Here is a 14,095-nt window from a genome sequence, read left to right on the forward strand (position 1 = left end):
GCCGCACGCCGTCCGAATCTGCCTGTGTTGTCGCGTTTTATTTCCAACAGCTTTTTTTCCCCCCCACCATCAGCCCTGTGATTGCTCTGCTGCTGCCCGCCATCTTAGTCAGCGCTCAGCAGTACAAACTGATGTGGGATTATTTTAAAACAGAAATAAAAACTGGCCTTGGAGATTTGCTTAGCAGCTGGTTCCGCGGGAGCCTTTTTTCCTCTCTCATCCGATTTATTTTTCCCTCTATCCCTCTCCCACCGTTTTCCGCCCCCACCCCCTGCGGTCCAGGATCTCGGAGTTTGAGCAGGACAACAAGATGAGCTCCAGCAACCTGGGCATCGTGTTCGGCCCCACGCTGATGCGGCCCCGACCCACGGGGGCCACAATATCCCTGTCCTCTCTGGTGGACTATCCCCACCAGGCCCGCATCGTGGAGACGCTCATCGTCTTCTATAGCAGCATCTTCGAACCCCAGCCCGCCGGCCGCCTGCCCTCCTCCTCCTCCTCCTCCTCCGCCGCCGCGGCGCAGAGACACAACCAGGTGAGGGCAGCCCCCAAACACAGCCATGTGCTGAGCTCCGCTGGCCCCAACGCAGCTCGGCACGCGCCCCACACTAAAGGCGACCTGCAGTCCCGCTTATTAAATCTTGGCGCCAAAATAAATTCATTGGCGGTATCGCAAACTTTCACCCATTCCAAATTCTATACCAAATCGGGAGTGCTATGTTGTCACAAGTTGACGGATTTACAGAGTTTTGTTTGCAGGCAGTTAAAGGTGTTTTTTAGATTGAAGGATTTTGACATTTTATTGTACTGTTTAGTAGAAAATTTGGAAAAAGAGCATTTATTTATAGTCAATTTATTAATCATTCTTGGTAAATTTCACATCCATAAATCCAAATGGTCTAATAATACTCCCCTTTTTAGTTCTTTTGAGGTGGAGCTGAAACACTATTTAAATTCTATTAAAAATGTGAGAAATAATAAAGCACGGAAAACATATGATATATGTAAAAAATACAAGTTAATTATATAACTTACTTATTACCTCTGGCGGTTAACTGTTTATTTTTCTGTTTGTGTTTATTTTCTTGTACCTAATTTGATCCTCTGATTGTATTTGTATTTGTAAATTCTTTACAAATTTAATAAAAAATTATTTTAAAAAAAATGTTGTCACAAGCCCCTGACTCAGGTGGTGACGTGTGAATAGGTAGAGGTTGTGCAGGAGACATTTCACCCTGGAAATGTTCCGTGACCTGCATGCAGAGTAAACAGTTAGTAATCGTTGGCAAAACCATCTTATAGTCAAGAGCCGTATTTCTGTTGGATTAAACGGATTTTTGGTGCCGCGTTCTGAATTCGCAGACAATGACGGCAGTATAACACTTGCGCGTACCTGGAAATCGTTGTCGGTTTTGAGATGTACACAGTAACGTGTAAAACCTTCAATTTACATTTTAACTTTCATGGTCGTTGGAAATGCACTCATCGACGCCGATTCTTTCTAGCCCGGAAATAAAAAAATAGCGTCGCAGTTTCCCTTTAAATGTGGAACCTGTAATCAGCCTTCAGTCGACATTCATCCTAGAATTCGATATTTCGTTATATAGCTGGGCTCCATGTTTATCAGTCACAGGCATGAATACACAAGAATACAAACATCTACCTCCTGGGGGGGTATTTAAAGTGTGCCTTTTTCTCTGCACTCTAATCCTTCCTCCCGGAAGGTATTTGTCCCCTGCATGAGCGCACGACCGACAGCCCTCTCTCGCTTTTGTCTCCCTCTGGTGGCGCAGGACGGTAGTGCCGAGGGGGCTCCGGAGTGCAGGACGGCGGCGGACGGTCGGGAGAGCAGGGAAACGCCGGAGAGGCTGGACTCGGATGACAGAGGGGAGGGGCTGTGCGGTGAGTGACGGGGCGCCTCTAAAGATATCGGAGGCCCCCGCTGATTAATTAAAACCAGAAGAAAAAAAGAGTACAGTCTGAAACGACTGCCTTCAGAAGGGGACGTGTCCTCCTCGCCTGTGGGCAGAACAGGGCCTGGGACAGAGGGGCCTGGGCGAGACCATCGAGAACGGTCCTGCCGTAGTTTGTCCAGGTTGTTCTCGAGGGTGTAAAAAATGAACATGCTGTAATTCCTTACACTTATAAAGCACTTTACAGTCATGGGGACTCCCCTCCACCACCACCCATGTGCAGCCCCACCTGGATGATGCACCAGTCCGCTCCCCACACACCAGCTCTCAGTGGGGAGGAGAGCAGAGTGATGAAGCCAGTTCAGAGATGGGGATTATTAGGAGGCCATGATGGGTCAAAGCCAGGGGGAAATTTGGCCAGGACACTGGGGTAACACCCCTACTCTTTTCGAGAAACACCCTGCAGTATTTAATGACCGCAGAGAGTCAGGACCTCGGTTTTATGTCTCATCCAAAGGATAGCACCTTTTTACAGTATAGTGTCCCCGTCACTATACAAAGGCATTGGGACCCACACAGACCGCAGGGTGAGCGCCCCCTACTGGCCCCACTAACACCTCTTCCAGCAGCAGCCATAGTCTTTCCCAGGAGTCTCTCCTCCGTCTACTGGCCAGGCTCACACCTGCTGGGCTCCAGTGGGGCTGCCAGTGGTGAGCTGCAGGGCGAGATGCTGTAGACAGCCGACAAGCCAGCCCTGTGGCTGATCATGACACCACGCTGTCCCAGGCGTCGTGTTCCTCTCCCTGCCCTGCCGGATCCCGTGGTGCGAAAGCTGCCTTTTTCTCCCTGCAGGGAATTCCCTGGGCTCCTCGGGCTCCCGGGAGCGCTCGCTGGATTCCGATTCGGAGCTGGAGGAGGCGGGGCCGGAGCCCGGCGCCCCGCCCCCCGAGGACACGCCCACCCCGCTGCTGAAGCAGGAGAGCGAGACGAGCACCGAGGACGACCAGCTGAGCCCGCGAGCCAGCCTCGACCTGTCGGCCCACGGCGGGTGCGCGCCGGCCGGCAAGGCGGACAACGAGGAGGAGGAGGAGGAGGAGGAGGAGAAGGAGGAGGAGCCGCCGCCGCCGCCATTACTGCCGCCGCCCGCCCTGGACAGTGACGCCAATGCCGCAGCCGGCCCGGAGCCAAGCTCCTCCCTCTCCGAGCTCAACACCAACCAGTCAAACAACGCCGCTCTGCCGGGCCCCGCGGGGCGGCCCCGGGAGGGCCTGCAGGGAGGGAGGCAGGCGGCTGGCCATCACGAAGACAGGAAGTCCCAGTTCATGTAGATCCCCTGAAGGACCAGCACTCCACAGGGTGCGGCCTCGTTGCTCTTTCAGTGTAGTAGATTTGGAGAAATTGCACTCACGCGTTCAGCCAATTTTCTCTTAATCGGGAACTGCTGCGTTTTAGCTACTTTTTTTTTACTTGTTGGTATTTCATTCAAACCCAGGTGACGCTGTTACGCCGAAGCTGGAGGTGAATACCTTTCACGCCCGTTTTCAGTTTTTATGTTAAGGGAAAAAAAAAGGCACCGAGGAGCCGATGTTCAATGCCTGTAGCAGCCTACCCTGCCACAGAGGAGCAACACAAAGAAATGCATTTGAGAGCTCCTGACGAGTAAAGTGACAGGAAACCACTCCTGACGTCCCTGCAGTGTGGAAAACAGCAGCTTTCTCCTCAGTCCAATAGATCTAGATTTAAAGCCTGCATTCCTTAAACCTGTATGTGAATTTCCTTAGCTGGCTAGCACGTGATGTTGACTGAGATGAGGTGCAGATGGGATTTAAAACTGAAGAAAGTTTCTCCCAGTGGATTTTGGTACAGACGTCTGTGTGTATATGTCTGTATATACACGCTCGCGCAAGTGGGTAGTTACTTCAGGTTTCTCTACTTTTTCTTGGTGTGTTTTTTAATGATATCAGTCATCTTTATTGAGAGATTGTCTAGACTTTTTTGCATTTGTGCACAAGGAGCCCCTCTTCAGCTGTTTCCTAATCGAACGAAAACTGCCTCAGTTGTGACCGAAACATTTTCACGCGTTTGTCTTTTGTTAGATTTGCACTTTTATAACTTTTCCGAAAGCTTGGAGCAATCGGCAACAAATCAAGCCGAAGTGAAATCTGCAGGTTCCTCCTATGTGTGTCAGAAACCCGTAAAAATGTAATTCATTCCATCCTCTGGAATTTCTCGCAAACAAATTTCTGCTTGCACTGTCACACCTGTGCCTCGGTTGTCGTGATCAATTTTTTTCCCTGGTCCTGGAGAGTTCATTCCTTGCTGTTTGCACTGTGCTGCATTCAGAGATCATCACATTCTGAGCTGCACAGACAGTACTCAGGATACTCACCCGCTGTACAATGAAGTGAATTTTGCATTGCACAGAGTACAGAAATTGCTTGCGGTCTTAAAGGTTTGGCTGTTAGGTATGAGTTTTGCATGGGCTCAGTTACAAAGATAAATATTATTCCTTCACAAACCACAGCAAAGAACTGTGCTGGGCCCTGTTGAGTTTTATCAAAGCTGTACTGTAAAAAATTGATCATTTTATTGATATGTACATCAACAAGGCCTTCAGGTGGGGAACTGAACATAGGCTGTATATGTGTGTATAGAGTTGTGTGTATATAGAGCTAGTAAAGGTTACTGCACTGCAGTAGAGCTGGTTACCACATTATGGGTTTATTCAGTAAAGATAAATTTATGTTTAATAAGTAGGACATTTTTTAATTATGATTCATGCATCAGTGACCCTGCTTGCTCGGGTCTGAGGTTATTTCATGTGCGTACAGCTGTTCTGAGAGATTCTCAGAAGACATGATCTCAGGGACTTCACTAGGCTACACTGATCTGATTTTGTTTTATGTAGGAGTTATCATAATTTTTTTCCCCACCATGCCAAGTTCTCTCTGGGTTCCCTTGTGAGCGGGAGGACAAACTAGGAGATGGGGCATTTTTCTCAGTGAAGATCTGGGGGATAATATATTACTATAGGCTGCTTTGGTATTTCTTTTTGATTTTGCTACTTAATTAAAGTCTTTTTTTTAGGGGGGGGGGCGGTGAAGGAGGACTTACAGTGTGTTAGCGAAAGGTGAAAAAACATGCTGGAATTGCCAATCAAATAGAAAAGAGGGAATGGACTCTCTGGAATGGAGTGCTTAAAACCAACAGTGTTTAATCCTGATCCAGATGGATTGGAGACCACCAGGTTTTACACATTACTCATAATCCTCAATGAGAAAAGACCTGGAAGCAGTGGTAATAAAGAGCAAGCAAGTGAACAGCTGATGCACGTCAAGTCCTTAGGAGTCCAGGATGGAAAGAGATCCTACCTAAGATACCAGATCCTAAGGTGAATATCAGTGACTCTGGAAATAGAGGACAAAGAAAAGCTGTTTCAGCTGAGCTGGAATGGTTGCCTGACCAGAACTGATGGCTCTGTAAAAGGAGCTCTTCGGGTTTGACTAATGGGGATGGGGGTTGCAGATTTCCAGTCCATTGAAACGAAGATTGCAGTCTGCGTGCTGCATCAACACTTTGCGATGTTGCCCCTTGGTGTTTAAAAGTGGCACAGAAGACAAGGAATTGCCAAAGTGTGACTGGTCACATAAAATACGGCTTCACTGTGATTCGACAATCCCAGCTGTTTCAGGTTGTATTAGTCTTGTTTTTTGGAGATGTCTGGAATTTTTACATTTGTTTTTCGCTTCATCTTGAGTCCGGGCCACTTTAAAAGATGTCTTTCATGCATAAGAAAGGGCTTTGTGAATTGTCTGTAAGTTATATGTATATTTTTTTTTAACTGGAAATCCAATGTTTTTACTGTTGTACAAACAGTAATAAAAAAAGATTTTAAATGTTATGTTCAGGACTTGTGGTTTGTTAAGGGAAACGAGTGTCTTCAGACCACAGACAAGCCCTGGATTTGCAGGTATCCCAAGCCAGTAAGATAAGATTGGTCTAATCACATTGGTCTAAAAGATATTTTAGAACTGCTAACCCCTGATGGTCTGACACAGGGTTTGGATTTACGATCTAGTAGTGGAATCTGCCGGCTGATGGAACTGTTAGCTCACTTTTCTCAGTGAGGATGAGGAGTGATATTCGCACACCAAGATCAAACAGGGAGATGACCAACTGGACAGAAGGATGTTGGTCAAAATGTTTTTTTTTTTTTTAAACGGAACAAAAATCCACAGCCAAACACCAAAGAGTAGCAGCAGGGAACTATTATATGTCTGCTAACATGAGGGTGACCTGACCAGTTTTTGGGGTCATGTAAGCACTGTGGGTCTGCAAGATCAGCTCCTCTAGGAACCCCTAGGCCTCGCGATCTTGCCCAGAAGCTGAGCCGGCTTTCCAGGCTTCTCTGTCAGCTTTGAAGGTGCTCTAAAACTCCAGACACGAGCACTGCAGCTTGTCTTTCTTCAGTGACCTGCTGCTGCAACCACAATCTGTCACAGCCTTGAGATCACAGAACACTTTTATTAATAAGTGCCGGAACGTTTCTAATCCTTTGCCAGCAGTATTTGTATACCCAAAGGCCATTTCCGGTTGCAATTTTATTTTCATGCTTGAGATTTCGGGTTGTAGGACTCGCATGGTTTTCTCTCGCAGAACAAGGATGCTTACCCACTCACCTTGCATAGCTGTGAAACTGTCCTGCCACTGCCTATCCAGGGATCCCCAGTGCTGATGCTGGAGGGCTGATGTCCTCGTGGGCTTTCAGGCCAGTTGGGTTCGTAACAACCTGAACCAGCTCATGACGGGCTAATGAGCCAATTACAGTTTAAAAGCTTCTCCCTGTTCATCCAGCGCTGGTTTTGAAAAAAGACTTTTAAAGGAGCAGGACTGTCAATTCAATTCAATTTATTTTTAATATAGTGCCTTTCACAACAAGGTTGCCCCCAACTGTGGGACCCCTGCCTTAGTGTACACAACATGAAACCCCCATTAGGATTGAATGTGCCTGAAACACAAGTGTAAGAAAGACAAATTGTGGGGAAAAAAAAAAGGCAGACAATTTGCAAAAGTGACTATAATTCATGCCTATAAAGGTATGCTTAGACCTTTATGTAGAGAAAACCTTTCCAAAAACAATTGAATAAAAGCTGCATAATAATAATAATTGCTTACACTTATATAGCGCTTTTCTGGAAACTCCACTCAAAGGGCTTTACAGGTAATAGGGATCCCCTCCACCACCACCAGTGTGCAGCCCCACCTGGATGATGCGACGGCAGCCATAGTGCGCCAGAACACTCCCCACACATCAGCTCTCAGTGGGGAGGAGAGCAGAGTAATGAAGCCAATTCATTGATGGGGATTATAAGGAAGCCATTAATGGGAAATTTGACCAGGATGCAGGGGTTACACCCCTAACCTTTTCAAGAAATGCCCTGGAATTTTTAATGACCACAGAGAGTCATGACCTCGGTTTTTTTACGTCTCATCCGAAGGACAACACCTGTTTACAGTATAGTGTTCCCGTCACTATATTGGGGCATTCGGACCCACACAGACTGCAGGGTGAGCGCCCCCTGCTGGCCCCACTAACACCTCTTCCAGTAGCAACCTTAGTTTTTCCCAGGTCTCCCATCCAGTTACTGACCAGGCTCACACCTCCTGAGCTTCAGTGGGGCTGCCAGTTGTGAGTGGCAGAGTGATATGGCTCCTGGCCCCACAAAAAAAAAACAGCATTTGCATAATTCAAGCAAATCATTCTTTCAATTCAGTCTACTGCTGACTTTGAGCCAGCAGATCTGTACAGTACCTCAGTCTGCAACTGCAAATGACGCAGTACCTCAGTCTGCAAACATAGCAAATGACGCTGTACCGCCATCACTGTCTGGGCGAGAGGAATGGCGTTTTTCACAAAAAGGAGAACAAAGACGGTAAGGGAATTTTAACTCGATTTACATTCTCGATGACTAGCTGTGCCAGAAGAAGGTCTGTTATCTCAGATGAGTAACTGCTGTGTGCTCTTAAGGGATAATATTTCTTCTGGGTAAAGCAACTTGTAACTGAACATGTCATTACAATGTCAGCAGTTATGACAGCACCAGCGCTGGGGCCCTGGGTTCAATCCTGGGCCTGGGGTGCCGCTATCTGTGTGGAGTTTGCATGTTCTCGTCTGGTTTGTGTGGGCTTCCTCCCAGAGTCCAAAAACATACTGGTAGGTAAACTGTCTTCTGGGAAAACTGTCCCTGGTGGCCTGCCCTGTGATGGACTGGTGTCCCATCCAGGGTGCAGCTTGTGTTGTGCCCATTGCTTGCTGGGATAGGGTCTGGCTCCCCTGTGACTGAGAATTAGAAAATGGATGGATGCATTAATGTCATTTAAAGGTAAAACAATTTTTTGGTTACTATCAAAAGACTGGTAGTAAACAAGAAACTTGTAACAGCCCACAAATCCATAGTTGGCAGAGTAGTGGAAGAAGTTAGCGTTAATAATGCCCAAACGATGATTGTAGGCAGAGGGCAGGCCATAGGTTTCAGAAAGCTTAAATCTAAATCATGCTGGGTTTCTCCATTTTCTTAGGTGGTGGGAAAATGAGGAGCCACTTAAATCACGATAAGATCAGAACCGGTTTCCACAACCTCCTCTTTCTGCCTGTTCATTTTTGTTCCTTAAATTTGTGTGTGGTGCCCAAACATTTTCAAAACCTGACCCATGACCATGTTCCGAGAGAAGTTCAAACACACTGCTTCGTTGATTAATACTGTGGCAGAGGGGCTGGTGGGGATAAGGGAGAAATATGGACAGTAGTGAGTTAAAAGTTTCAAGCTGCGGTCACCTATGATGTAGCCATAATAACCCGGATAAACGTACACAAGATTTACATAACTTGCATGCATGCAAATTGCTGCAGGTCATGTGTAGTAAATAAGAGTCACTGAATCAGTTTGTGTTAAAGAAGCAAAAAGTGTGAACAGTAAGAACTGGTAGACTGGAACTACACATTCTTCTGTCCAACTTTGTTTAACGCTTATTTGCTTTCTCAGTCAGTGACAAGAGACTTGTCTGTTTTTTTTCCCCAATTAATCTTGACTGACATAATTAAGCAGCCCACTTCATAGTACTGGAGAGCAGGAGACTGGATTCCATAGGCAATAGTTATTTTCAGTGAATTTGACATGAAAAGTATCAGCATCTGGAACATGTAGCTCTTTCTTTCCTTTACATTGTTTTTTAAAACAGCAGGTAAGGTTTTGAAAGACGCAATCAATAAGTTTTAATATTTTTTTATAAAAACAATGACAATACACAAGACCATGAAAATCAAAAGGGGCTCAGAACCACCAAGCCTTACGATACACATTGCAGTGATGCAGTATTCAGCTATATAACTAACTGAAATGGCTGAGGTCTAGACTGAAGGGGTGTGGCCAGATGGGCATCTGGGCAGCTATCACAGCAGGGAGGTGATGACAGGTGCACCGTGCCCTGAAAAGAAAGTAAAAGCCAACCATAAGTGACATAAGGAAGCAGACAGAAAGCACAGACTGAAATCCCCATGATCTTGAACTAACCAAGCCAACACCAGGTCTAGTTTTGTCACTCTGGAACATAAGTTGGAAGATGCTGTGGTTCCTGAGATGGGTGCTCTTGAGGTAACTCCAAGGCTGATAGATCATAACTGATCTAGATATACATTACAGCACTGTACCTACTGCCCTCTGACCAGTGAAAACAAATAGCAGATAAAAACTCTATTTCTCTCTAATAAATCCCTGCTCCTTGTCCCTGAATTAGGAACAGAAAAGAACAAATGTACCAGAAATAAGAAATGGCCCACTTATTTTTTATCTTATTAATTTCTGGGGCACAACTTACCTAGGTGCCTCTACTGTACCAGCCTGTAGGTGATGTATCTTCCTGCGGTCTCACTGGGACGAATAATCTTCACGACCTGATACACAAGCAGGGAACAAAAAAGACTTGACTTTTTACACTGGATACTGTGCAACATACTGTAGAAAGAGGCAAGCGTACTGCTTTGTGATCAGCGTGGTCATGTCGGCCTGCTCTCGTTCGTGCCGAGTAAGTGGGACAGACCCTCACCTGTCCTCTCTTCAGCCCAAAGTAGCGAGCTACCGGGTCACCGGCCTGGATCCTGGGTAGCTGGCTCTCCTTCAGTTTGCTGTGTTGGGGGGGGGAGTTCAGGAAACAGCAGCATGGCTTGGGTGGGCAATGTGGCTGCCATGGTAACCGAACCCTGCTGGGGCTGGGGGTCCACAATGCTTTCTTTCTTCAGCCATCAGTGCTACAAAAACACCTAGTTACAACTATTTTGCAGTACGCTGTATATCGTCTCTACTAGTTAATCCACCCATCTAACTGCGTCGTCCAGTTCAGGGGAGCAGGGGAGCAGAGCGCAAGACGGGGTACACCCTGGATGGGGCGTCAGACTATCGCAGGGCCACATACAAAACACAGACTCACACACACTCACGCCACGGCCAGTTTTTCTAGAAGCCAGTTTACATTTTTGGACGCTGGAAGGAAACCCATTTGAACATGGGGAGAACACGCAAACTCCACACAGACAGCAGCAGAGGTCCAGAATTGAACCCAGGGCTCCAGTGCGGCAAGGCAGCAATGCTAACTGCTGCACCACTGTTAATAAGATAGGATCACTTTATTGGGGCCATATACCATTTCTTGTATTAGGAATTTGTCTTTTCGCGGACCCCAGCTTGCGCTCCATGAGAGCAAGTTGCATAGAACACTGGCCTTGCAGAGTCTCTAATGGACCTGCGCAGTGAGCTTCACATAGAGCTGCTGCACGAGAGGCTCTGCTGCCCATCGTGTAGAGCCTAGTATTAAGAGCAAAGGTCCGAGGCAGCAGAACACAGTACAGGAGTGTTCAGTGTCGCCTTATACCTGAGCAGGATGATTTGGACGTCCACTCTAAAGGTCACAGGACACCAGTACAGTGTACAGAGAACAGGGGTTAAGTATCGAGGCAAAGCAGTGCTAATTAGCAGAGTCTAAGAGACAGACTTCTGTGGCGATTTGTATGTTTTGTGATATTGTCAGGCACAACTCCCAGAACATCCAGAAGAAAACGTTCTCTGCACATGGCGAGCTGAGTGTGAAGTAGACATGTGGGTCAAACTGCGCAGGAAGGATACTATCGAGCCAGCAGCTCCGTCACCTCTTCTTTAGTCATCACTATGTGCTCTGGAACCAGCTGCAAGACAAGCAGAAGGGAAACCAGCTCATAGTCCTGACAGCACAGCAGAACAAGAAAACACAGCACTAGCAAAATCAAACAGCTCCGATCCCCGTTTTCTTACACTTCCTTTGTTCCGTTATATAAACACGTATGATTTTTTTCCCTGCACTTGATAATCCAAAAGGTACACAACTGTAAATAATACACGTCTCTTATTGAACCTCATGCAATTTTACTCAGGAGTTCTTTTCAAGCAACCCAGAGTGCTGTACAACGGCATGCATATAATAAGCAGCAGAAACGAAAAGAAATATTTAGAAGAACACATTAGGGGTCACAGGACGTGGGGCATTGCAGTTGTGCAAGATACGACTTGCACAAGATACTTCACTCAGACCGCTCTTGTAAAACACCCTCCTGTACAAATTGGCACAAAAGCAGCTTTGGCTAAAAGCATCGGCCAGTTCATAACTACATTTATCCCCGTCAAGAGACAAATGTGATATCTGCAGTTATTAACTTAAAAATAATAGAGATCAAAGTCTCTTCCAGTTACAAATAAGAGGAGGCCATTCTGCATGTCTAATCTGTACAGTGTTTAGTAGCTAAATGACTGACGGATCTCATCCAGCTGTTTTGTGAAAGAAACCATGGCGACAGCTTCAACAATAAGGCTGGGTAGCTTGTTCCAGAGTTCCACAGTGCTGTTGGCAGTGGGGGCAGCCGCAGCTCTGGGGGCAGCTCGCCATGCCTGCGCTGAAGCTCTCCTCACCTCGTGTTCTGTGATGTTGATGAGCAGCTCCTGCTGGAGAAACTGCTCCAGGATGTACTTGGGGGCCATGTCTACCAGCGACTGGAGAAGGACAGGAAACAATGCAGCTGAAACACCACACCACCGTCAAAACCTTCCCCCCTCCCCCCTCTAGTGGGCACTGTGTGCTTCTTTTACTCACACGATGGGTACAAGTCTCAGATCACCGATGTCATCCTTCATTGGAAACAAAGCTTGTGTCACCTTGGGCTTACAGTTTCTACAACGTTACTGCACATTATTCATGTTCGCTGTTTTCATCTCCCGCTTAACTCTGCGTGTTCACTGAATGAGAAGTCTTGCTAATTTAAATTAACTTCCATCCCTTATTCTGCTAAAAAATATCAACCTCTATCGATCTAAATATATAACTGCATGTGGACTTGAAAGGATCTTATGTCCTCACCTCACAGTGCGAATGTTGCAGCAGGTTAAACATGTTATGTTGGTTTAACGGAGGATCAGGTGAAAGTGAACATGGCTAACTGCGATGTCTGAGCGATACTGGGGGGTTTTTAAGGGGGAGGGGGGTCGTACCTGTTTGGCAGAGGGTGTCATGCCCATTTGCACCACGATGATTGCTCGTGTGATGTTCTCCTCCTGCATGCGCTGACAGTACATCTTAATAGTCTTGATGCCAACTTTGGGCTCCTCTGTGGAAAGAGCACATGTGCCTGGTCATTCTCAAAGTAAAAAGAGGCTCTTCTGAAGTTAACACTGGACGAGATCTGAGACCCTCCCTTATACATGCCAGAGATGCTGAGGTTTCAATTACAGTTCAAGTCCTGTGGACAGTTTACTGAACACATGCAAAGTCCCTGGGGCCAGCGATAGCTTCTGGTGCAGCTGTGCTGAGGAGTTCTCCACTGAGTGTGGATCCCCTAGGATGTGCTGCACAGTTTGTTCCATCTCCCAGGCACACAGAGGGCTGAACTGGTTCCCCATCTCGAGAAGTCAGCAAGGCATGGACCCTGACGGCTCCCAGAGTGATTAAGATTGGACACGAAGTTTCTAAACGTTGGCTATGTCGCCAACACTTGCATGTCAGAATATTTGACTGTTGCCTGATGATCTGCTTGGCAAACGTTGGTTTAGACGTACGTGGCGCGACTATGTGTACATGTGGGTGTGAAGCACTCCGAACTCCCACCTGGGAAAAAGACGAACATCTGGTCAGTGGGGTCATCGTTGTGAGCCACCAGCACGGTGAGGTCCGTCCGGCGGGGGCGGCCTTCGCTGGGCTTGTCCCCGAACTGGCTCTTGAACTCCTCCAGGGTCTGATCCAGCTCGTCCTGGGTCACCAGGTAACCCCGGTCATGACACAGCTAGAAGGCGATCAACACAGCAGCCGTCACCACGGGCTGAGAAATACCTTTTTTTTTTAATCTTTGAAAAAACTTTTTTTTTTATGGTACAATTCCGAGATCGTGAAAGGGGCTAGACGTGTCCCACGGAAGAGCTACACGCGAACACCGGCGCATACCCAAATTATCTTCTTTTTTTTTACGGAAAGAATAAATGACTCGCTCCATTCTTACCTGCATGATAGTTTTCCTGATTTTCCATAATCTGTATGTCTCCTCCTCATCATCCATTGTACGTTGTTTTCAGAAGAAACAGAAAAAAACTTCAATCGCTCTCCTCCAACACGCTTCCTCCTTTCGCGCAAACAAGCTGACTTCCGTCGCTCCGTCGCCACAATGGACCCCTTGCTGGCATCCAAGCATTTGCCTGTAATTTTCACCATCAGCTTTCGTACTTACCTGAGAATATATTTAAATCGTATTATTCTTAAATAATAGCAATACGTTTTTGACAATTAGATCAGTAAATCGCTTATGACCTATTTTAGAAGCCCATTTGAGCCTAAAGGTGCTATTAGCTATTATTTCCACGTACTACTGAGTTCTCCATTTTTTAAGGTCCAATAAAGACCTAAAATAATCGTTCAACATGGTGTTAGGGTGTTAGTGGGGCCAGCAGGGGACGCTCACCCTGCGGCTCATGTGGGTCCTAATGCCCCAGTATAGTGACGGTGGTGGTGGAGGGGAGACCCTATTACCTTTAAAGCGCTTTGAGTGGAGTGTCCAGAAAAGCGCTATATAAGTGTAAGCAATTATTATTATTATTATTATTATTATTATATTATAC

The 14,095-nt window shown here is 46.6% G+C and overlaps 2 protein-coding genes across 6 annotated transcripts in view; one reads left to right on the forward strand and one right to left on the reverse strand.

Moving 5' to 3' along the window:
- The window catches only part of arhgap45b (Rho GTPase activating protein 45b), a 37,014-nt gene extending 31,200 nt beyond the window's left edge, over window positions 1-5,814 (forward strand). For 4 of the 5 annotated variants that reach the window (XM_088621822.1, XM_088621824.1, XM_088621819.1 and 1 more), the window contains exons 21-23: window positions 283-535; window positions 1,794-1,902; window positions 2,766-5,814. In XM_088621822.1, the coding sequence (XP_088477948.1) occupies window positions 283-535; window positions 1,794-1,902; window positions 2,766-3,241 (838 nt within the window). In that variant the 3' untranslated portion in view covers window positions 3,242-5,814. The remainder of the gene's footprint in view (window positions 1-282; window positions 536-1,793; window positions 1,903-2,765) is intronic. The other variant, XM_088621821.1, reaches the window with a different exon arrangement.
- Window positions 5,815-9,180: 3,366 nt separating this feature from the next.
- On the reverse strand, window positions 9,181-13,651 carry polr2eb (RNA polymerase II, I and III subunit E, b). Its single transcript, XM_088621825.1, has 8 exons — window positions 13,483-13,651; window positions 13,095-13,269; window positions 12,482-12,597; window positions 11,906-11,986; window positions 11,090-11,148; window positions 10,017-10,095; window positions 9,789-9,864; window positions 9,181-9,398 (listed from the first exon to the last, which is right to left on the reverse strand). The coding sequence occupies exons 1-7, from the start codon at window positions 13,537-13,539 to the stop codon at window positions 9,799-9,801; spliced, it is 633 nt and encodes a 210-aa protein (XP_088477951.1). The 5' UTR covers window positions 13,540-13,651; the 3' UTR covers window positions 9,181-9,398; window positions 9,789-9,798.
- Window positions 13,652-14,095: the final 444 nt, after the last annotated feature.

This window comes from Lepisosteus platostomus, chromosome 27 (genome assembly GCF_059453375.1).
Source record: "Lepisosteus platostomus isolate fLepPlt1 chromosome 27, fLepPlt1.hap1, whole genome shotgun sequence".
NCBI classification, from domain to species: domain Eukaryota; kingdom Metazoa; phylum Chordata; class Actinopteri; order Semionotiformes; family Lepisosteidae; genus Lepisosteus; species Lepisosteus platostomus.